The 24,444-nt window shown below is 42.1% G+C and overlaps 1 protein-coding gene across 2 annotated transcripts in view; it reads left to right on the top strand.

The window, feature by feature from the left end:
• Positions 1-20,379: 20,379 nt before the first annotated feature.
• Positions 20,380-24,444, top strand: part of LOC311256382 (alpha-2-macroglobulin-like protein 1) — a 36,925-nt gene continuing 32,860 nt past the window's right edge. For both annotated transcript variants that reach the window (XM_084351407.1, XM_084351408.1), the window contains exons 1-2: positions 20,380-20,608; positions 23,561-23,741. In XM_084351407.1, coding sequence (XP_084207533.1) covers positions 20,526-20,608; positions 23,561-23,741 — 264 coding nt within the window. In that variant the 5' untranslated portion in view covers positions 20,380-20,525. The remainder of the gene's footprint in view (positions 20,609-23,560; positions 23,742-24,444) is intronic.

Genomic DNA, 24,444 nt, shown 5'->3' with positions numbered 1-24,444 from the left:
GAAACAGCTACACATGTAAATATATAACTTCACTCCATAAATATCATTCACACTGGAACCATGTTCATGATCCTGTCTGTACTGTGCATATTGTGTTATTTATTATTGATACGATGTGTTTTTAACCAACCTGTGAAGCAGATGAAGAAAAAAGGAACACATGTGGTCAATAACGGTTATAATTATTATTATTATTATTATTATAAGGTGTAACACAGCATTTTTCTCCATCTGACACATATTGCATTAAAAAAAGATAGTTCAAATAAGATTTAAAATATACTTGACTAGTCCCCATGAGTTGATCCTCCTCTGCATCGACCCGTCCTGACAGGGATGTTTTTTTACCTCACATTTTCTGAAACATTCAGTCTGTGGCCGAGCGTAGAAATGAAGGATACCGAGGGAATATAACTGCACATAGGAAGGGGTCAGACAGCCCTGCTCATAGACTCACTTTATAAATGATTTATTTGAATCTGCAAATGACATGAAACGTGTACATGACTCAAACATTTAGAGGTTCCACAGTGTTTGACACTCAACGATGAAGAAAAAGCAGCCGTGCCACCTGTTACAGCTTCACAAAATGTTGCAGCCTTCAAAAGCCAGACGCAATCCAAAAAATATTATTTATATAGCCCAAAATCACAAATCATGTTGCCTCCATGGGCTTTAATCTGTACAGTGAACACCATCCTCTGTCCTTTGACCCTCAATTAGAGGAAGGAAAAAAGTATCAAATGAAAAAAGAAATATGAAAAAGCCTTCAAGTGGCTAAATCATTAAAAGGCCAGTCGTTAGCCAACACGTTTCAATCATTAGGTCTTCATCAGGGCTCCAAATAACACAATGTGGGCCCATCTATGGTGACAACAGCCAATAGGAGGCAATCACATGACCCAGATATTAACATACCAGGTGAAACAATTACAGAACCTGTATGTGATACCACCTCCTAAAGCCCAGTGGAACAGAGAAGAGCCTATACAGAAAAATCATATGACAGAAATCATGTGAGATCTATCCATTGATTGAGAGCAGGTTGCTTCACTTCCTTTGGTTCGGTGTGTCGCAGCCGTCCAGCTCTCCTTCAGACGTGAACCTGCTCATGGCTGCGAACCATCAGTAACATTAATCTACATTTGTAATGTGGCTCAGTGATATTTGCACCCAGAGGCTGGGACTTGATTGGTTGATCAGACATGGAGGTACAGGTCAAACACACCGAGCGTCTCCACCACTCACACTGCTTCCTGCTTTTATTTTAATACATGTGATGATCAGAAATAATGAAACATTATTTCAGCAGCAGCTGCAGTCTGGCTTTCACACACACACACACACACACACACACAAACAAAGACACACACACACACACACACACACACACATACATAAACAGACATACTCACACACACAAACAAAAACAGACACACACACACCAACTATTCAAAATTGAATATGTATCACTAAATATCAAACCGCCTTTTTTAAATCAAATCTCAAAAGATGAAGAAAGATGGATTAAAGTCAATGTATGGTAACACTTTATAATAACCATCATTAATAATAATCAAACTGTAGTAAATAGTTATTTTACTGTTCACAATGAAATGTTTTATAAACCATTCATTAAACAATTGTTTAATTTATAAATAGATATTGTGGCCTGCATCTATTTTAGTTCAGTGCTGTGAAATGATTTGTAAAGTTGGTGGGAGATATCAGTGAAATATAATAATAATAATAATAATAATAATAATATTAATTCTAGGATACACTTCACAAACACCCCTGTTTAGCAGATTGTAACAGGTATATTAACATTTAATAAATGGTTTATACACATTATACTGTAGTTATATGTAGTGTAAGTATATTTGCTAACAACTATAAATTCCACAAGTGAAGGCTGCTGTGTGAATAAAACATAATCAATGTCAGTATTAAAGCCACTGAAATAAAAAAATGTCTAGCCTACAATATAATGTGTTAGAGACCCATAGGTGTCGTTTACACTGACATGTCCCAAACACTTTATGAAATGGACAATTCTGCCCCTATCAATTTTTTTAAAGCGTATTTTGTTAAAAAAAAAAAAAAGATCTGAAAAAAGGCTTGCACCAAGAAATGTTACCTAACAGATGAGAATGAACACTGCAGTTACACTGGCTGCTGCTGATTCTGGTGTCAGGCAGTACACACTAAGGCTTAACAAAGACTGCAGCAGGAACGTGTTAGTGCTAATTAGATAACAGATATGATCAGCATATACTGAAATATCTGTATATATTATGTATCCATACCATAATTATCTAGCCTGACCGCGTATGATCCGCCCATTATATTATCTGAAATTGCAAATGTTGAGGAATTTTTAAAATGTGTTTTTTCTGAGCCTGTATGTGTCGACAACTTATCAACATAAAGACCATTTATTAAATGTTTTTTTACTTAGTGTGTGTGTGTGTGTGTGTGTGTGTGTGTGTGTGTGTGTGTGTGTGTGTGTGTGTGCGCGTGTCATAGCTACGTGTAATTGGATGTGGACTAAGTCACACACACACTTCAGTTCCAGCTGCCACTCTCCACTCTGCTGCAGTTATTAATCTCGTCTCATGGTTATTATTTAACAGACTTCATTTAATCATGAGGTCTAGTGAAGCATAGGAAAACAATCTACTACAGCTGCAACGACTGCAAATAAATAAATAATGTGTAGACATGAAATTTAATCACGCGCAAGAGGTGGAAGTTTTTAAAAATCTTCCAAATGTACCCGACTGTCACTTCCAGCTGCTCAGTCACAGACGCCAGGCTGAGTAAAACAGGCTGATGTGATTTGATTTTGATTTCTTTTATTTTTCTGTCATGCACACAAAGTGCCCAATCCTCATGGTTTTTACCAGACACCAAAGTACCGTGGCAGCAGTCGATATTTCATTGCAATTCATTTCATTACAGGTTGTTTTATTCCTTGACTGTATTATTCCTTCTTTTACAAGGATGGCAAACAAAATGTGCCCCAAAGAGGTTTCCTTCCTGACGTAAGACAAGTTTTCAGCCTAATGGAGGAAATTTTAGTCAGAAGTTCACACCTCACGCCCTCGTAGACCAAAATATGAAGCTCATTCTCAGTTTCAGCAGCTCACACAACAAACAGAGTCTGTCCCCCATCAGACCTGCCAGTCTCCAGGGTGAATGATGTCCCTGAATGTAACTGTGTGACAGATGATGTAGCACAGTTTACACACAGGGGTAATTATAAAGCCCGTTGCTCTCTCCTGATAGCAGTTTAAACAAAATGAAATGTGTGTGATAATCCCTCTGTAAGTTCTGCCTCACGTTTAGATCCATGTGTAAAGTGATAAGGAGTCTGTGCTACAGTAATCAGGAGTATTTAACATCTCACTCCCCAGCCTGTCACTCTGTTGGTGTTTAGCTGACCTCCAGTCTGCCTGTGTGGCGCTGTGACAGCCAGGATGTGTGGAGGTCGGACAGGCTGCTTGACACCCGGCGTGTCCCGCTGCCCTCATTAGTAAAACCAGGACGGCTCTGCACGGCTGCCTGGCTGGAGCTCCTCTGCCTATCCTCTGCCTCCCCGACAAACCAAAAGCTGATTGAAGCAGCCAGGTCTTCCTGTTGCTATAGTAATAGGCAACACTGGCTCACCCCTCTTGAAAACATGTTTTTTGGCATCCCTGTAGCCGTGGGTGTTGCGGCCTCCCCCTCACAGCTCTTACACCCCCATTGTTTACAGTGTTCGTCTTGCTATTTTTGCAGACAGTGCACTTTTTTTTATTATGCATGATGCACCTCTTTAGTCGCGCATGAATTTGTAATCATCGCAGGTCGCGGAGATCAGGAAAAGTTGTGGTGATACGTGCAATGCCCCTGTAAGAATTTTAAATGTAACCTCTAGCAAATCCCTTATTAAGACCAGTGAGTGTATCAACAACACCGTGTGTTCCTGCGCTGTGTGGAGTGTTTTCTTAACAATGCTCAGCTCAAAACTTTCAGAGTAATTATGTCACAATTAAATTAAAATCATCAACTCAGTCATATTTTAAATTAACATACAGTTGAGTACACATATCTCTTCTTTATTTGTGGCTCAGATTTAAAATTGCAGATCAGAAGAAGTAAAATATTTATATTTGTATGTGAAAAACTTAAAAATCTCAGTGACCTTGGCACAATACTAACCTCCCATACTGTATCTATATATTTACAGTGGAGTCCACAGATTTCAGTGTTGTGTGCAATAGTGAATCCACAATGAATTCCTTAACTTGCAGGCTTTTTCTGTATTGCGGCAAAACGATTGCCTGCTTTTTGTGCAGTATTGCCCTCCATCTGTCCGTTTGTACTGTACAACCATACAGGAGCCCTCTCCAGCAGTGCATCGTGGGATGGGAAGAGCCTCCTTCAAAGACACAGGCGGCCATGCACTCCTCTACTATGGCACATTGGTATCAGTTACACCATAATTTCATCACCAGCAGCTCCCTGTGAATCCTGCTTACATTAACTTTTTACAGGGATTGGCAACACAGAGGCAGAGATGCATGGCGGTGCCAGCACTTGAACCCATTTAGATTTCGCCTCCTATTCAATAGTTGGTCCCAGCATATTGTTATTTGTTGATGAAGTGTTGTATTTGTCTGAACAAATGGCGTGAATTGTGAAGAATCCCTGCAGTTACAGTGGGATTACGTTGAGAGAAAAGGCGAGGGGGATTAAAAAAACAACAGGATGGGGAGACTTCAAAGTGGCAAAGTATGCAGGGCTGCGTTTGAATGACGGCTGGCGTATTGTTTTGATAAGTGTTCCCCGAGGAGAACATGTGAGGGAGGGTGTCACTTTCTCCTCTCATCTCTGCGATAGGGAGCCGAGCACCGAGGGAACGTCAAAACCAGCCGTAATTACAGCGTTCATACAACAATACTGCAGAGCGGCTGCCTCACACACACACACACACACACACACACACACATATACTGCACACATGCAAATTAATTAATTTGCTTTAAACATGAACCCTAAATGAACATGTTAGACCCTGAGATGGTGATGATAATAATGGAGCACAGGGAGCATGGAAGAATATCAAATGTCGACAACCCCCCTGATACACAGCTGCTTTCATCACTGTGATTGTATCTGTTACTCTAAGCGCTCGTTAGGAGACGGAACACAATGTCAGATAGACGGTAAAATTCTATATTTGTTTTCAATGAGTGCAAATTTAATTAATGCTACATTGTTTCTGCTTACAAATGCAAATGACTACAGCAGCATGAATAAACATGAATGAATTAACCCATCACTTTGGCCATGAACATCTTTTAGATGATGAAACATTCTGACTTATTTCACAGATTTGTAGATTCAAAGATCAGCAAACAATTACACCTCCTGAAACACACACGCAGGCGTGGGGAGGAACGGGAAACATGCAAGAGGAAAATCTAATTAGGATGGAAAAACTGCGTAACTGTATTCAGTTAAAGTTACATTTAAAAAAGATGTACAGTAAGTAGTTGTAGAAGAGGATGTTTTTAGTAAATAAAAAAAAGGATAATAAAGAATGATGTACTCGTCTGTAACCATCACTGTGGTCTGAGTGAAACCAAATATACTAGTGTGTATTAAGATTAAATTAAAGTCATCTTGATCATTATTTCTCTTTTCTTTTTGTTGCATATGTTTGGAGTTGAGGTAATCCAAATGTAATGACAAATAAGAGTTACATTACTTTAACATGATGACACTTAGATCAGGTTACTGACTACATTTCAGCAGCATTAGTGACTGTATTTGAATACATTTTTTTAAGTATCCATACACTCACACTTAACCCTGCATACATGTAAATGAAAATAGACAAAATGCAGAAAAAAAATAGCACACACCAAATCAAAGGTCATTTTTTTTGCTTAAATCAATCAAAATGTGACCTTTCATCGACAAGCACCCTCATCTCACAGGTTTTCTCTCTTTTTTTAAGGAACTACAGTGAAATAGTTTCATTTCGACTGAGCCTGAGATCAGAGTGAAACACAATTAATCAACACAAGCTTTTACACAACAAATTTAAATATTCACATAAAATACCTGGAGAAAGGGTCCTAACCACAGCAGTAGTAATACTCTCTAGGTTTGACCATTGTACTGTTAATTCACTGTTAGTCTATTGCAGAGATGCCCAGCCTGAGGTCCTGATCCTCACAAGGGCTTCCTGAGATGAATACTGGGAGAGGAAAATAAATTATTATGTTATTATTATTTTCAGAATCTTTGCTTTTTTTCTCATGAAATTCTGCATAGTTTTATCTCTCCGAATAAAACAGTCTAATAAGGTAAGGGGAAAAAAAGAAGACTGTAATATGTGGATCAAACCAGGTACCGCTTTGACAAGAAAGTCACGTCAAGTCAGTTTTATTTATACGGCCCCAAATCTCAAATGTTCCTCAGAAGGCTTTGCAGTCCGTACAACATTTGACCCTCGATTCAGACGAGGAAAATACTGTCTCCACTGGGTTTAAAAGACAAGCACAGACACTGGGAGCTACTTATCATTCTGCTAATATCAGATTCAATTCAGTTTATTTTAGAGATGATGGGGGAACAGATCAGTGATACACTGGAGTCTGCCCTAATATTATAAGGCAACATTTAATTAAATTCAACAAAAACATTTCTCTAGGAGTAAAGGGAGAGCTGAATCTGGCATTTCTTTTTTTTTAATTAAAATTGAATTATCATGTGGTGACTGAGTGGTTTGTTCCATGTCGTACCCTTCTCTCTCTCTCTGTGTCCTGTCACTGTCAAAATAAAGTGCAAAAATGCCAAAAGAAATCATCTTAAAAAGAAAAAATATATCATCAGTGACCTTCAAAAAAAACAGCCCAACCCTACTGCAGATATATGAATGAATGAATGAGGAACATAAACACACACACATTGTCTTATAGTGTGTATTAAATGAGACAAATATATGTGGACAGGTGAGGAGGTTGATCGACTGAGACAGGCCGTCCACATGATGGAAGTGGACGAGGACACGAACACGTGACGGCTGAATGACATTATTTCTACACACAGCTCTGCTTCATTGGAGGAATACTGATTCTAAAGCAGATATGTGTTCAATCTCAGCATTTTAACTCCACTTGAGTGTGGAAGCAGGATCACACACAGAGAATCGAGCAGAGCAGATGAGTTTACACCCAGAGAAACCCACATTACTAGATTACTGTTGTCTTTCTCAGGGTGTTCCACCGCAGCCTCTCGTAACGATGTTGTGGTTGGGGGAGAGCGCACCACGCCATCCCAGCGATTTCAAGTCATTGTGGTCTCATTACAGCAGGCTGTTGGTAATCCTCTGCCTTTGATCTGCGGAGCTGAAGGGAGCTGTGTTTTACTGTAGTTCAAACAGTGTTCTCACTGCTCCCTCAGCACCTCCACCAGGAGCCACAGCCTGGCAACATGAGAGACACTGAGAGGCTGGGGGTTGGTTTGTTTTTCAGCTGAATGCAGGAGTGACAGATGAGGGTTTTGTTGGTGGAGTGTTAAGTCAATCTGAGGTGAACCAGAAGAAGAATCCTTCTGTAGGGGCGACGAGGAGCAGCGAGCGGAGCGTGCTTTCACTTCAGGTTCATTCAGACTATCATTAATACACATAAACCTGTGAAGAGGACGAAGGATGGAAGTTTAACATCTGCTATTAAGTGTTTGTGTAGTTCAAACATATAGTTACATCAGTTTATTGTATAGTGTGGCTTTCAAAGCACATCAGTACTTTAGAATGAAAGGATCATTGAACATGGCAGCTGAAAACAGCATGTTTTTAACAGGGATTCTTTGGAATTTAAATCAGTGCTCAACACGGTACAGTTCATATTTTCAATGAAACAGAAAATACAGTTGAGTCAGGATTCTGCTCTCAAGCTCTTCTAAACGTTGTTGCAGGAGAAATGAAAAGATTAAAGTACTTCCAACAAGCTTTGAAACAATATCAATGTAAAGATGAAATATGTAAGAATTTTAGTGTAAAATATTCAGAAATGAACTCAAATTATCAGCCGAATCTGTTTTGTAGAGATAAGTTAGCATTGCTAACCAGCTAGCCCCAGCCTGTCTTGTAATTCCACTTTGTACGACAAGAGGCAATAGTCGATAGTAAAGCTCAGGCCTCTGGAGGTTCATGCTGACTGAAGCCACTCCTGTCCCTGTCTGAACACACTGTGTCTTTATCTACCAGTCCTGGTTGGAGTCGCTGTAAATCACCTCGGGCCAGTATTCCCTGTTCTCAAACATCCATTCATCGGCTGCAGAGGGTGTCTTCTCTCCTGGCCCAGTCGTGATCACTGAGGGGCAGCTGAGCCTGTTCACAGTCTCCAGTTGGTGCCTGTTCCAGGTCCACTCCCTGCCAGCAGTCCTCACTGGGTCCCACTGCCCCATCCCTGAAAAGCTCGTCCTCCTGGCACTCCAAAGCTCCTGTGCTAGCAGCGTAAACAACACCAAAATTCCTGTGGTGCTTCAAGCAACCAATACAGGTAGACTCAGCTAATAGGACAGCTAACTACATGGCTAACTGAGCTAACAGCAGCTACAGTTACTCTGGTAATATGCTGCCCTCTATCTGTATTGATACTGATGCCACAATATGATCTACATAAGCAAACAAGACTGTCAGTGAGGAGAGTGGATATTTCTGAATAAGTATTTCAGTTACTCCTAACGCCTGTCAGCTGGCCAGATTCAGACACGTCTGCGGCAGTAAAGTCAGAATCTGACTATCTGACTAAACAGTGTTTCATGGTGGAGGGCTGAGGATGAATGAGGAGAGAAGCTGCTCTGTTTACTTTGTCTCATCATTGTCATCTTTCTTCACCGGAGCACAATAAATGTGAGTTCCTTGTGGTAGATTTGAAGACTGGAAACACCTAGCCTGACTCTTTCCAAAGGTAAAAAAAAAAAAAATCTGTGGTTTTTCAGTGGATCATGTCTTATCTTTTCTTTATCTTTACCACCACATGTCAAAACAGCTGCGCTCAAAAATTAAAATAGTTACCTGACAGGAGAACTGCAGAGTGTGGTGATACTTCTCTGTGGATCTGTCTCTATTTCACTACATACAAGCAGTCATGTGACCCACTAGGACTGGATTAAAGCGAGGCCTGGTCTTTGTTCCTCAACCTTAGTTTAAATAACCTTAAATAATTGTGTGAACTGGTTCACAAAGTGCTCCACAGTACACTGGTATAGCTCTGTGGAGCTCAGTGGTGTTTCTATATGTCACTGCTCCACTGGGCTTTCACCATCGATGCTTCTGTCATCATCCCAGACAAACCGTCCAATCAGGAGGGAGCAGTTGCAACAATAAACAAGAATTGCAACATGAATTGTTATGCTGAAAAACATGTAATATGTCTGCACTGAATGAATGCAGTGATACAGTAAATTCATCCACCTGACTGAAGAGAGTTCACACACCTTCCTCTCACGCTGTCCTTGTGTTGTAAGTGTTGTAATAATATTTCATCTGCTTTCTAACGTGGACAAACTAGTTATTGTCTTGGATCCACAGGCAGTGACCTCAGTCTTATTTCAGGACACAGACGCTCGTTCTCAAAATGATCACGGGAGTGATTCTTCCCACCATGACTCAGGCACATGTTCAGTGAGGTGAGGACGACTTCTTTCCTCCCTCTCTGAAGTGTCATCTGATGAAGTTTCCCTGGAAGTTGTAACGACAGGTGACCAAATGAAACGCACCTTTACCTTTAAAGAAATGTTTTTGTTTTTTATAATGCTTGAAACATTTGGGATAATGAAAGTACACAATCAACCCAGTCACCAGGATAAATGTTGGCAATGTATGTTTCTGCAAACCATGGACATGTTACAACTTTACAATTTTGTTTCTTTAGGTTCAAAAAGAAAAGATCATGTTTTGGCCTGAAATACCCATTTTGGTCGCCACAAACACGTCTGAAAATTGTGTTATGGTCTTCCAATATGAACGGCAGATTAAAAACATGTCATTTAAACCTGATATGATGTGTTCTGTTGACATGTCAGTATGAGACGTGTCTTATAGGCCCACGACACGCACAAATGTGCACAGATCAGTGGTTTGCAGAAACGTTAACTGCCAACATGTAATTCTGGTGGCTGGGCTGACACGTCTCAACAAAACATACAACAAAGTTCCTCATCAGTAGAGTCATTTTTAGATCATTTTAATGTCACATGTTATATGCTTGAATCTCAAAAAATCATTGAGGGCATGCCATCATTTTCAGGTACACTCAAAACAGAATCAATGCACACAGAAATGACACAAACAACAACAGACCACAGTTAAAAAATTCAAGTGCAGAGTCATTTGTTATCGTGGTTTGAATGACACGGTGAGATGAAAAAGGATTCTGCAGTAAGTAACGAGGCCGTACACCATTCAGGTTTCAGAACAATTTAAAATAAAAAATAAAAAGTCATCATAAAGTGTTTTGAATGTCACGGAACAGATATCTAACAAGAGCGTGTGAGGGGGAGTTTCATTTCAAATCTTAACTCACACAAAGTATAAAAGCTAAAAAACAGGGTCCGGGTCTCAGGAGCACCCATGGGACTCCTGAAACAAACCGAGGCGGTGCTTCATAAACCTCTAGAAAACTACACAGCCAGAAGAAGAGAGGGAACCAAAGGCAGCCAGCTCTCTGAGATATCCACCACCTGAAGCTCAACATATCCCTGCTCAGGCTCTGCACGGACACACACACACACACACACACACACACACACACACACACACACACACACACACACACTCTCTCTCTCTCTCTCACACACACACACACACACACACACACACACACACACACACTCACACTCAACCCATGGATTTTGTTATACCAATATGTGAATCATACAGTCTGCCCTCGCTGACAAAATCAGTGGGATTGTGCTCATCGCTGGCTCATGTACCGCCGCTACGGGTTTCTGTTTGTCCCTGATCTTCAACATTTTGGTAGAAGTGTGGATTCCAATAAAGGCTTGTTAAACAACAGATTTCATTCTCTGACTCAAGAGGGCCCTGCATGGCCCAGAGGCGTAAGCTGCTCCTTTGAACATCTAAATCCCCATGCAGCGTCTGACTTCCCTTTGTTATTCGCTGGTGGATGTTCCTTCACTGTTTTTGTGTGCGCTCTGTGGCTCTGGAAAGACTCCAGCCGACCGTGTACAGGGAGCTTTTAGCTGTAAAAGATCATCTCATTGAGATCATCAAGCCCCAGTTAATTGAACTTTTACATATCTTTGTAGGAGCTCAGGGTGAACATATTGTTTTAATGAAGAATTCATCAGTCAGAGATGGGGAGCCAGATTTAACGAGCCCCTCCCTGGACCGGAGAGGAGAGACATGAAACAAACAGTCTGCTCTCAGCCCGAATGTCTGCTGCCCTCTCCTGCCTGCTGCTGTGAACACACACATCACACTTACAAGACTCGTACAGTAGCTGTGCTGCCTTATGAAGCGCGAGCAGAGAAAAGATTTTAGCGTACGGTGTTTATCTGCATTTATGCATTTAATTAGCAGTGCTGTGAAACACTGTGAACATGGTCCCTCCTGTCTGCTCAGGCAGGGCAGCGAGATTGTAATCTCCAGGCTGGATCACCGAACAGGTAAAGTGGGAAGCTGCACTGACCTGAAGATCCAGACTAACCTTCCTGTCAACAAATTTCAGTATTAACCCTACAAGACCTATGAACTCATGTTGTGTCCCTGTCATGCCTGCTCTTTGCCATGTGTTACGAGCGTGTCCTAGTTTCATTTCTGTTTTGCTTGCTTACTCGGTGCATTCTTTCAAAATAAAGTCGTATTAAAATCAGATAGCTGCGAACTAACGAGCACACAGAAAACTTGATGCCAGGTTATGTTCCAGTGTAGGAGTTCTGGATGGAAACTCCATAAAAGGTTAATCCTGCTGTCATTCAGATTTGACTCAGTGTGAGACTCAGCTTTGTTGGCTGAGTATGTTTCAGTTTGATGGTTTCCAGTAGCGCCCAATGAACTCCACAGCATCAAATAAAAGTGTGAACAGCATATATTTATATATGTGAACAGCACTGTGGAGGGCCAAAACTGACTACTCGTTGAATACTCTAGTAAATAAAGGACTCAATAAATACATGACATGCCTTTAAATGCACCAAAATCATATTGAAAATAGAATTGATTATTTATAAAATGTGACATAAATCAATAGTTCTATTTTATTTGCTTCTGTATTTATTTACTGTGGTATCAGTTCACCTATTTATTTGCTTTTATTTATTGTTCTGTTTTATTAATGTATTCATTTAAAAACAAATCCAAACTTATTTATTTCTATGTTCTTTTTACATTTCATGACATTTCTTTATGCATTTATGCTGTCATTAAAATTGTGTCATGGGGTGAAATGGAAAATTACGCGGGGAAGAGAATAATCAAGGGAATGAACACAGCAAATTAAAACTGAAATATCAATTGATGTCACATTTTATAAATTAATGAATGCCTATCAATTACCAAAAATATTTTTAATTTCATTCATAAAACAGCAGTAATCTTATTCAAGTCTGTTTTGTCAAAATCTGAGTTTCATAAGAAATAGATTTGTTTTTAATTTCAATCAAATTGTTTCCAGAAGTGGAGCCTTTCTGTGTGGGCGGGGCCCTCCTGTGTGGGCGGGGTCTCTCTGTGTGGGCGGCACTGTTTTATATGGGCAGCGCCATGCTATGTGGGCGTGGCTTCTGTGTGGATGGGGGCTTCGCATGTAGGCGGGGCCTTTATGTGTGGACGGGGTCTATATATGCGTGTCATCGATTGTGGGCTATGTGTGGACGTTGGGCTTTATGTGTGGGCGGGGCCTTTAAAAGCGGGCGGGGCCTTCCTGTGTGGGCAGGACTTACTTTTGGGAAGCAGGGTGTGAACATGAGTGTTTCAAAATGGTGTTCTTAGGTCTCAGTTATACACACAGATGATTAAGGTCGTATTTATATTGTACAGAGTAAACTGAAAGTTGACAGAACATGTTGAGGAAAGTGTGTACTTATAAGTAAAAGAACAATATATCAAAATGAAGAAGATATTGTGTTTTTTCTTGAAAACTTTAGTCACACTTAGCATGCCAAAGCTAAAAGGTGGTGTCCAGTAGGTCTCTGCTGCACCCACAGAGCTCAAACCAGGTGGTGCTTCATTAACTGGGCTCATTTCCAGCCAAATTCATTTTTTTAAAAAAACAATTCACTAAGGTCTGATTCAAAAGTCTGTAGTCAATACATAACCTTAGGGACCCATCCTTCTTCCTGACGCAGACTACAGGTGTTGTACTGTATATGGTGATTTGGACTTAACTATGCACCCTTTAACAAGCAGGTCTTGGATGTATTATTTAACCTCTTTGTTAAGGGGCTTGGGCACCGTGGCATATGTATGCTGAACTGGGATGATACCCTTTAAATTGATTGCCATGTGTAGGCTTTGGATACACCCTATGTCCCCGTCACCTCGAGCAAAGACCCCTGACTTCTCGTATAGCATCTGTTTCACCTCGCTCTGTTGTTCATCACTTAGATAGCTAACATCCACAGGCAGGTGCCACAGGGTAGCAGTGGGTTGGCTACGGTTAGAGCTCAGTGGTGGTGAAGAGCTGACAGTGTTAGTTTAGTTTATTTTGAACATGTAAATAAAAAAAAGAGAAAAACATTATCAGACAAAACAAAAAGATGCATTCATCGCCACCACCATTCTAATACCCAAAATAATATAATGCTGAAATTAAATAACATGTCGGAAAAGGAGTAGGAAGAAGTATAAAACTTGTTTACTCCTAACCCTTTCACCCACATTAAATACCCATATCAATGTGCTTCCCTATGCATCATGTGCATCTGGAGATTAACCTACCAACGAGAAAACAAAGAAAATTTCAACAAATGCAATCCCCATAATCTTTTTTTCAGTGCAAAATTTAAACTTGAAGATACATCCATGCACACATACATACCAACATACAAACACACATGTATGTACGTATATACATATATATATATACACGCCTACATACACAAATGATTCACCCATACATAAACATACTTCCATGTACCCACACACACACAGACACACACACACACACACACACACACACACACACACACACACACAGACACACACACACACACACACACTCACTGTATAAACAGAGGCAACATAAAAATCCATAACAAATAAAGTCGATGAATAAACAATGGTGATATTTAAACACCTTCCTCACTCCTATATCACATAAACATCTTTTCCTTATATTTCTTTTTGAACTGTTTTATGGTCGTGCATTCTTTTAACTCCACATTCATACTGTTCCACAGTCTTACTCCAGCGACAGAAACACAAAAACTTCTCATTGTGGTGCGCACCCTCAAAGTTTTGAAATTATATGTCCCCCTTAAATTATAACCCCCTTCCCTTTCCGTTAATAGTTTTCCGGTAATAGATGATGTTTTGCCTTAAATATTACTTGTGCTGTTTGAAATGCCACTTGGTCTATGAATTTTAGTAGTTTTGACTGTAGGAATAGTGAGTTAGTATGTTCCCGATATCCAGCTTTTTATGAATGTATCATATTGCTCTCTTTTGAATTATGAACAGTGAGTGTAACCTGCTTTTGTAGTTTTTGCCCCAGATTTCAGCACAGTAGGTGTTGGCCGGAGCTCGGTTGTCCTCGTTGCTCAGATTGTCCGTCTCAATTACTCTATCGATGGTTTCAATGGTGCCAAAGACAGTGGAGCTGGGCAGGGTCACAGTGTTTTGGGAATGGTTGGACACTGGCACCTTTATGAAGGGTCTATCTGTCTGCTGAATCTCCAGTAATCCTTCTCCGATGCTTAGCGGTTCCAATGGTGTAGTGTCTAAGTTGGGCTCAAACAGCACAAGTGAGCCAGAGTCACTAATACCCTGCACTTAATATGAGCTACCTGACCAGGATAAATAGTGATTTCTCTTTCCTGCCTACCTTGACTGTGGCATTTTGTTCTCCCTGTTGTCACTCAGCCTGTAAGAAACTCGCTATTGCTTCTGTCCTAGCACTGTCAATCTCTAAAGCATCGGTAAGTAGGCTGACAAGGATGGACATGACTTTAGGTCTGCTTTCATTGCTCTTAATGAGTTCCTGGCTTACATTAAAACCAACTAATGGTCTCTCTAATTTCAGTCGACTCACCAGGAAGGGTACTCAAATGGATAAGTCTGAATTGTAATTAGCTTGCAGGTTTACTATCACTTCGATCCATCTGTCATACGGTATTTCATCTCCTGTGACAGCAGTCACACTGAGGTCTTCCTCCGTGAGTTCACTGAGTGTGAAAATCTCTTGTCCAGGTAAGTACTTGTCCTTCCAGGCACGATCAATGATGCTAACATTAGCTCCAGTACCTAATAAGGAGGTTATAGCATAGCCATTCATGCTACATTTCAATAAAGACTTTCAACCAATCAATGGAGCTGTCTTCTCAGGTGGGTGGGATTCACTCTTTGTCCGTGTGCTGTTAGCTGTACCACCCCTATCTAGCTTTACTGCTGCAACATTTTGGGGTTGGCACTTGTCCTTCGAGTTGGTCAGTGGTCATCTTGTTGCCCTGGCTGGTGCCCATTTCCTTGACTGCTTTTGTTTTTTCAAGCAACCTATAGCATGATGGCCTTCTTCCCCACAGCAGAAGCCATGGTAACAGTTTGGTTTGGTCTGGGCTACACATTGTGGGCATCCATACGGTCTCTGTGTCTGGTTTTGTCAGGGCCAGGCTGGTGGTTGGTTCGACAGAGCCTCTCAGGCACCTGAGTTGGTTTAGTTAACTTTGTAAGTGTCTCCATTGCCTGTGTTAAAGCCTCAACTTGGGTACTCAATCTCTGGATCACATTATCCTTACTTCTGGCTTTAGTCTCTCCCACACTGCTGGTAGTCTCCTCAGGTTCAGAAGGCATGCTGTGGGCTTGGGTCACCTTGTGACTGGCGCTGCGTCCCAGTCTGTGCTTTCTCTCGCTTTCCACCATTGTGGTCTGGATGACCTGTCTTAACAGAGCTTCATCTGAAACAGTTGGATCAGCAAGGAGCGGTTTCAGTTCTCGTCTGATCCTCATGTCTCTCTCTCATGCCTTGATAGACTGCATTCAGAAACACACCCTGGAGCGTAGCAGCATCATACCTGATGACTGAATTTGTTTGTTTGGAGGTGAACATTATTCTTTGTTTCAGTCCTATCGTTCGATATAGGAATTGCTGTGGAGCTTCGTTATCATGCTGTTGAGCACACATCAGTTCCTGGAAGAGCTCTGTGCTACTCTTTTCTCCTAGATGGGACTGCAGGAAACTTTTCAGCTCTGTGACTGTAAAAGCTAATGTCCGATGTAGTATCAGTGATTTGCCCCCCATGTAGCTGTCAACTGATAGAGTCTCTTCTTAATGGACCAGTTAATTCTCTTCTTCTGGTTGTCAGACATGATGTGTGTTGTGGCCAGCCGGGGCTCGCAGTCCTGCACTCCTTAGGCTTGGATCCCCTTTAACCAGGTCCCTCCACCTCTCGAGTCGCTTACTAGAAAAACCCCTCGACTCTGGCAACACGCTGTCACACTGGCCCTTGGGTCCGAAGGTCAGCGTAGCAAGGCCCAAAATTGGGCCTTGCTACGCTGGGCATGTAAACAAATTATTTACCTGTTAAACGGGAGAAACATGAAGCAGAGGAATCTTGCTGCCGTTCGTCCGGTCGGTCTTGCCAGAATTTATTGAATAATCACATTGTCAAATGCTTTGTTTTCCTTTTTGTTTTACTCATCCACTTAATTAAACCCAAATCTCTCTTTGATAACACATTCACCAAAATAAACAGATTGAGTAGGAGCAGTTATGAGTGAGGAGGGAGCCATATTTAAATTGACCGCCTTGTGGTGAGAAAAGCTGTGATTAGTGTTGGACTGATTGGTAACGATGATTCCATCGGCAGGCTGTCAGCTGATTACAGCTGGGGCGTATGACTTCTGTGTCCTGCAAGAACTAACGCTAAGCTTTATATGTTGAAATAGCTTCATTTGAACAATGACCCATGACAGTATGAAAGCTCTTGCCAGTGGTATTTGGACTTCAGTGGAGCCACTATAAGAGCCATACAATTATCTGATAATGGCCAGCTTGATTACTAGAAACTGCTGCTTCAGTACATGAACACTCTTCGTGTCTTCTCTACTGTGTCATGTCCCAAAATAATGTCCCCACTGCACAGTTAAAGTGGTAATCTTCAATCTTGAGGGAGACCTTGTTCCAGACCCTGTATTTCATACACTTTAAAGTGTGTAGGATTAAGTGGCATTTAGAGGTGAGGTTTCATTAAATACCCCTTGTGTCACCCTCCTGACTTGTCCGTTCTGGGCTACTGTAGAAACATGGTGGTGCAAAATGCCAGACTCTGTAGATATACAAGGCTCATTCTAAGGTAGCAAAACATGATTCTTAATTTCAGGTGATTATAAACTCCTGAAAACATGTAATATTACATTTCCCTAAATCCCACTACATTCCACACGCTGGACCTGACCTCAGTCTGTAGTTACCTAAAACAAAAACCACCAAAACCAGCACAGGTGATAAATCTGATACCAGAATAAGAACAGTGCTCGCACAGTCAACACAAGCAGACTGAAATACTGCACACTGTTCTAATCTCTGCTCCATTCAGTCCTATCTATGATTGACTTTTGGAGCAGCACAGATCAAAGGCAGGAGGAGACAAAAGATGAAAGAAGAGCTGGAGGAAGACAGCCCAGAAAGAGTCACCTCACCAAGCTGCCTCCAGCACCGTCCAGAAGACCTGAAATGAATGAAACCTCACCACAATACACTTTCAGCACCGCCCTGTGAATTGTTATGTTGGTTTCTGAAGACTGGTTGGTTCGGGTATTTACCAGTTGGTATCGACCAACTGGTAAATACCCGAACCAACCAGTTCAGGTATTTACTAGTTGGTAAAAATGTAAATACCTGAACCAACCAGACCTGTGTCTGCAGGGAACTGCTTGGTTCATTTCCCCACAGACACACCGTGAAATGAAATGAATGTCTGCACTAATCTGTATTCTGCCTCCTGTCCACGCTGAGGAATGAACAGGGGGAGCGAGGCGTGGCAGACGGAGGTTTTAATATCCTGACAGAGATTCTCCTCGTGTTCGGCCTCTCCTGAGTCTCAGCTGTCCTTGACACACAATGTCATGAGCCAGATTCCTTCAGCTGTGTGTTTGTGTGGCTCACCTCCCTCTGCTGATTGGAGTCTTGTTGTTACCAAAAAGACACAGGTAGGACAGCTTCACTCCATCTGCCTGCAGGGTCCTGATGTTGGTACAGGGAGGAGGTCAGGTTATTAGTTTGGGGTGTTTGGACCATGTTCCTCCAACAGTGTAGTCCAAACGGTACATTACTGGATTACACTGTATTACTCTGCGTATATGCAGGTGTAGAAATCAGTGTACACACAAAACAAGAAACATGCATACGCAGTCTTTTCGTCAGATGTACAAAACCTCATGTACGTCTGCTCCCACACGTCTTTTCCTCATACATCTCGATCATCCTGAAATTATTCGCACGAGCCATCTGACCATCCCCACAATTCACTATAAATGACTTTAAACACACCCCCAATAACCTGGTTTGCATATAAAGGACCAGAATTTAGTTTAGTGATGAGGAGAAATGTCAGAAGCAAGAAAACAGTTGGAGAAGAGGAAGCGTAATGAACTGAACTTCAAACTGACCGATGAAAATGAGTTTTATTTTAATGCTTCAGTTCTAGAATCAACAACAAAGTTAAGCGATGAAATGGCAAAAAGTGACAGAAGTGGAAAAACACTGCAAGTTCAGAGCCATGCACAAGGAGAAAAGTGGCCTGATTTCAAGTGAGAGGCTGAGAGACACATCTCTGTGCACAGTGAGAGTGTGAGCTCCTGGAGGAGGAGAGGATCCCTGTGCTCTCTCTGCTTGATGAGTGGTCGTCATCATGGGTCAGAACATCAGTGCGGTTCCTGAAAACTCACTCTTGCCTAAATTGCGCATTGGCAATGTCCTCAAGCAGCGCCAAAGAAGCTGTTTATCACGTTTCACAGCCATTACGCACAGCTACGGCCCTTATATAGTGCCAGTCACACCTGAAGGATTCTTACTCCCTAATATTACAGGAAAATAATCTTTATTTAGGTAGATAAAGATCATGTATTTATGTGTTTATTTACATATGGAACATTATAATTATCATAATGCATACTGACAAAGACAGTAAAAACAAGTGTTCACTGTGTAATCATAGTGAAGGTTTTTAAAACGTTTTCAGTAAAAAACAATTCAGTGAAAAAAGCAGCTCTAAATAAAATGTCACCCTTATTCACAAATTTCTTCTCCTTTTTTGCCAACTTGCAACATCACACTGATCAGACTGGAGAGACTGCAGGCATTGTACCATCCAACATTAATGTGGCACCACATCCACGCTCCAACTGACCATCAGACACCAGTCTGATACTAACACTGACGCATCTGAGGCTAAAATCACACTTCTTCTGTTCAGTGTCTGCACAGTCCACAGTGAGCCAGTTACATTTAGAAGTGCATCATTTTCATCCTTTACGGCCTAATATATTAGGTCACAATACTGTGGCTTCTGTTGCATCACTTTGGTCATGCCTTTTTTTAAAAAGTCTCTTGTGACCCTGACTCAAGTGCCAGATACACACAGTTGATTACATGAAGGCCCACACTCCCCCACATGTTAGATGATGTAGTGCATCATGCATGGACAGAGTGGCTGTGACATGTATACTTATAAAAGTCATTATTATACATGCTTTGAAAGGCACACATGATTGCAGGGGGCTTTGTGGAGACACTCGGGGCCCCACAGGCAGTGAGACCTCCTGTCTTCTCTGGTGTCCTCGGTACTCGGCCTGCTGTAGTCAGGCCTGTTGTTGCTCAACCGGCATGAAACCGCACGGCCATCATGCCTGTATCACACACTGGCTCCCTTTCACCTTCCCCACCACCCGCTCCTCCCAGCCCCCACTCACTGCGGTGTGGAATTCTGTCAAATTCTCCAGAAACTGGAGGAGTGGACCGCTGGCCGCAGCCAGGACTGCGTGATTCAACTTTTGGGAAGTGCAACTCCTTTGGGAATAGGGAGGAGGCTGCAGAGGTCCAACGAACTCTGGGGGGAGTGACTGAAGAGGGAGGGGGAGGGGGAGGGGGTGGCGGTGGTTTGGGGGTATAAACAGCAAACCACCGCCCCCTACGTTTGAGCAACTTTGTGCCCCGCACATCCGTCAGTGTCTGTGAGTCCGGCCCACGGTGGGGTTGCAGGCTGGAAGTGTGCTGTCCTCTGGTGCTGTCCGGTCCGCTCCTGTCGTCCCGCTGCTCGCGAAGCAGCCACTCTGCCGTGCAGACATGGCACCTGTCCTCCAAACGTTGGCTGTCATCATCGCATCAGCGCTCCTGCGAACTGCGACATCGGCCCACCTCAATGATACGTAAGTAAAACTAGCTGTGTCGCTGGTGAACACAGTGTCTCCTCTCGTGTTGCCTGCAGAAGTTTGTTTTGTGCGTCACGCCTGTGGACGCCAGGTGCACGCGCCGGTGTTCGCAGGAGAACGAGCTGCGCGTGATGAAGTCATCAAGAGGTTGACGTGATGTCGTTCTGTAGCAGGTTCGGTCCCAGCCGGGACCAGAACCCTGCATCGTCCCACTGGTGAGGCACAAAGTCCGACGGTGGCCTCAGGATCCTGTTATGCAATACAGTGTGTGTGTGTGTGTGTGTGGTCTACGTGTGTGTCAGAGTTCCTCCATCTGCTTCCATTTACCACCATTTGATAAATAATCTTCTCACAGCCTCTCACATTACTAAGTGGAGCGATGAGGACTGAGCTGGTCGTTGCACTGCATCCTGTGAAGAGCTGATCAGTGATCAGTTTGAAGAGAACACTGCCTTTGTTCCTCATGATGCTGTTTTTAGGCTCTAAAGCCAAACAGCTCTCAGTCCTGCAGACCAGCTCACTATCAGTGCACATTGATTTGTGCGCTGACCTTTGTTTCAGCCCTGTGTGTTATCTGCTCCGTGGTCATCGTGATTCAAAGGCCTCTCATTGTGTAGTATCAGAGTCAAATGACTTTTAATCACCATGCAACTTCCTCTTTGGCTAAAACGGCATCAATATTCTCTGCAGCACCACCCAAAACTCAATTAAATGTGTCCTTTACTTCTCATTGGCAGCAGCGGGCCCCTGTGTGCCAACCAGCCTCAAACACACAATAATCAGCCGAGTGGTTGGTTGAATCCAGATAGTGTGGTTGTTTTGAGTGTCCCTCCATGTATTTTACATGAGGAACACTACGAATAACACACCGCATTACATATACTGAGTTGCTTGTTTTTCCCTTGGTGGAAGAAGTACTCAGATCTTTTACTTAAAATAAAATATGCAGCATTAAAATGTCTAAAAATGATGATCACAATCACATTGCCTCAGTGGGCTTTACAAACTGTACAGTGAACGACATCCTCTGTCCTTGATATCCTTGAGTGAGGAAAAACTTCAACCCTAACCTTTTAACAGGGAAAAAAAAGATGGAAGAACCACAGAGGAGGGATCCCTCTATCAGGACGGACAGACATGTAATAGATGTTGCATGTACAGAACAGAACAACAAAATCACAGTTTACAATTTGCAGCGACAGAATATCTGATAAATTATATAATATATGTAAATACGTTGCCTCGTCCGTGAACCTGATTTCTGCCTGAGTTACGCAGACACATCGTCATCTTTTCATCTTCAATGGTGGTTGATAACAATGAAGACAACAATTCCCATGATCCCATGCTGCTTCACAACGTCATCAAACTAAGTCTTTTACATACGTGTTGCGTTTAAGTTGAAGTAATGTATTAAGATCCAAATGTGCTTACACTTGTTCTGCAACTGTCAAAATATTTTACAAGTAAGTAAAAAGAAACAAACTCCTGACATATTATTAACTATTAGGTTGATATAGTGCATGTCTTAGCATGCATTTGCCTATTTACACTTCCAGCAGACAGAGAGCAGCGTTAGCGTTCATTCACAGTCATGTTCTTTGGATAGTTTAACATTCTCTCTGCTTTTTAGCTCTGTTTTGGTCTCCACCAGAAACAATCTTTGGCTCTGCTCACTGTCTAGCTAACACCAGCCACTGACTGTATGCTGTTTGGTGCTGGGCGGGTAATGTTCAGTGGGTTTTCAGAGCTTTTTTGCTGTTAATTAAGTTAATTAAATCCAGGATGGCAACAATTGATATAGGAATTCTAAGTGCTGTATTGTAGGCAGCTGGACGTGTTTCAGTTTGTTGAAGACGTCTCAGCTCTCATCCAAGAGGCTTCTTCAGTTCAGAGATGAAGAAGCCTCTTGCAGTCCAGTTGCCTACGATATAGTACTTAGTATTACCATGACCTGGATGACTGAGAACCTTCATCAACAATTGATATAGGACCATTATTGCAATTACAAAAAGCATTAAGAAGGACTATTGTAATGCAAAAACTCACTAAGAATCAGTGATGGGCAAATTACTTTGAAAAAGTAACTAATTACAATTACAAATTACTTCTTAAAAAAGTAATTGAGTTAGTAACTCAATTACTCTATTATAAAAGTAACTAATTACTAGGAAAAGTAATTTTTGCGTTACTAAAACAAAGTAATATGTCAAAGAATTCGGCTTTTTAGAAGCATGTTTCACACGCCAGTTTCATAGAGTAGAGTGTTTATATTTCCACTTGCTAAACGCCGACTTTCCCACTTTATCCTCCTCTTCTGTACTCGCCATTTCTTCTCTGTCTATCACTTTGGTTTTACCGATCGAAAGTTGTGTGTGTGCGCCGCACAGAAGCTACGTCGGTTTGTGTGTAAAATAAACTCCTACAAGGATTCGTCAATGATGTCACGCAGCTATACATCGTCAAGTCAGTTACTTCCTTGTTCCATATCCGCAAAACATGACCTGTCTTATCCTTGGTATTTATCGAAACCGTGTTGTACTAGTGTGCTCTCTACTCTGCAGCCCGCTTATGAAGTGAGGAGGAGGAAAGGAAGAAAAGAAAAAACAATAGCCTAGAACTCATGCTGGCTGCAGGCTTTTTTTTTTTTACCATGATCGCGCTGGGGCCCCGATTTTAGTAACGGCAACACAAGTCATGTTAGTAACGGAAACGGCGTTAGTAACGCTGGATAAAGTAATTAATTAGATTACAAATTACAGAGGAATGTAACGGCGTTACGTAATCGCGTTTATTCTAACGGCGTTAGTCTCAACACTGCTAAGAATACACTAAAATCTCTACTGTGGCACTTTCATGGTTATCTTTTCAAGTTTTGTTCAGATCTGTCCCGCATGATGTGCATCACATCCCTTTCCATTGAATGTAATAGCCACTCTCTACCTGCAGTATTTTTGCAGTGACTGTGAGCTCCCAGGTGAGAGACGGGAAACAGGAGACCCTGTGTGCCCAGATCCACGGCCCCACGGAGCCCGTCACTCTGACCGTCACCCTCGAAGTGGATGCTACCAGCACCGTCATCCTGGAGGAGGCTGTCAAACAGGACTTTTACCGCTGCTTAAACTTCAAGGTCTGACTCAACATATGTACACACTTTTTGGTAATTTGCAGAGTGATGTGTGATGTTTCACAACATACAGGATACAGTGTAATTTCCTCTCTCTTGCCCCTAGCCCCCCATTTAAACTAATGGTATAAGTACTGGGCTCGTTATGTACCTAAATATCCAGCCGGCGCCATGATGGAGGCTGTCAGTGCCAAATTACTGCTCTGGTTTCCATCACACCGCTGCTTGCTGTTATGCAACTTACGGGCCTTGCTCCATATTGATGCAAAATGACCTGCCGACCCCAATCAGCTCTGTGACAATAGCACTTAGTTTCACTTCGCTCCCCAGTGTTTGGCCCTGGTGCAGGCCGAGTCTGGCATTTGATTCTCTGCAACTAAACAAAGGCTGCTTTCTGCCAGAGGCTTGCTATGTACCTGCATTCCTCTGGAAAATACCCCCTGCCCCCTACCCTTTAGACCATCCACACACACACACACACACGCACGCACACACGCACACACACGCGCACACACAACTTTTGGAAGTGGTTCCAGTCCCTGTTATGTAATAGTAGCTCCATTAGCAAGTGAAAACATATGCTATACAAGTATGACGACATTTCAGAATTGACCATGTGAAGGTCTGTTGTTGCTCAGTTTCAGCAGAGGATTAACGTCCAAGCTGTTCTAAAATGATTGTAGTTGACAGATGCTGCACACACTCT

The sequence above is a fragment of the Pagrus pagrus genome (assembly GCF_965226575.1).
Source record: "Pagrus pagrus genome assembly, chromosome: 4".
NCBI lineage: Eukaryota > Metazoa > Chordata > Actinopteri > Spariformes > Sparidae > Pagrus > Pagrus pagrus.
The sequence above is the reverse complement of the archived record's forward strand: the minus strand, read 5'-3'. Positions and strand labels throughout refer to the sequence as shown.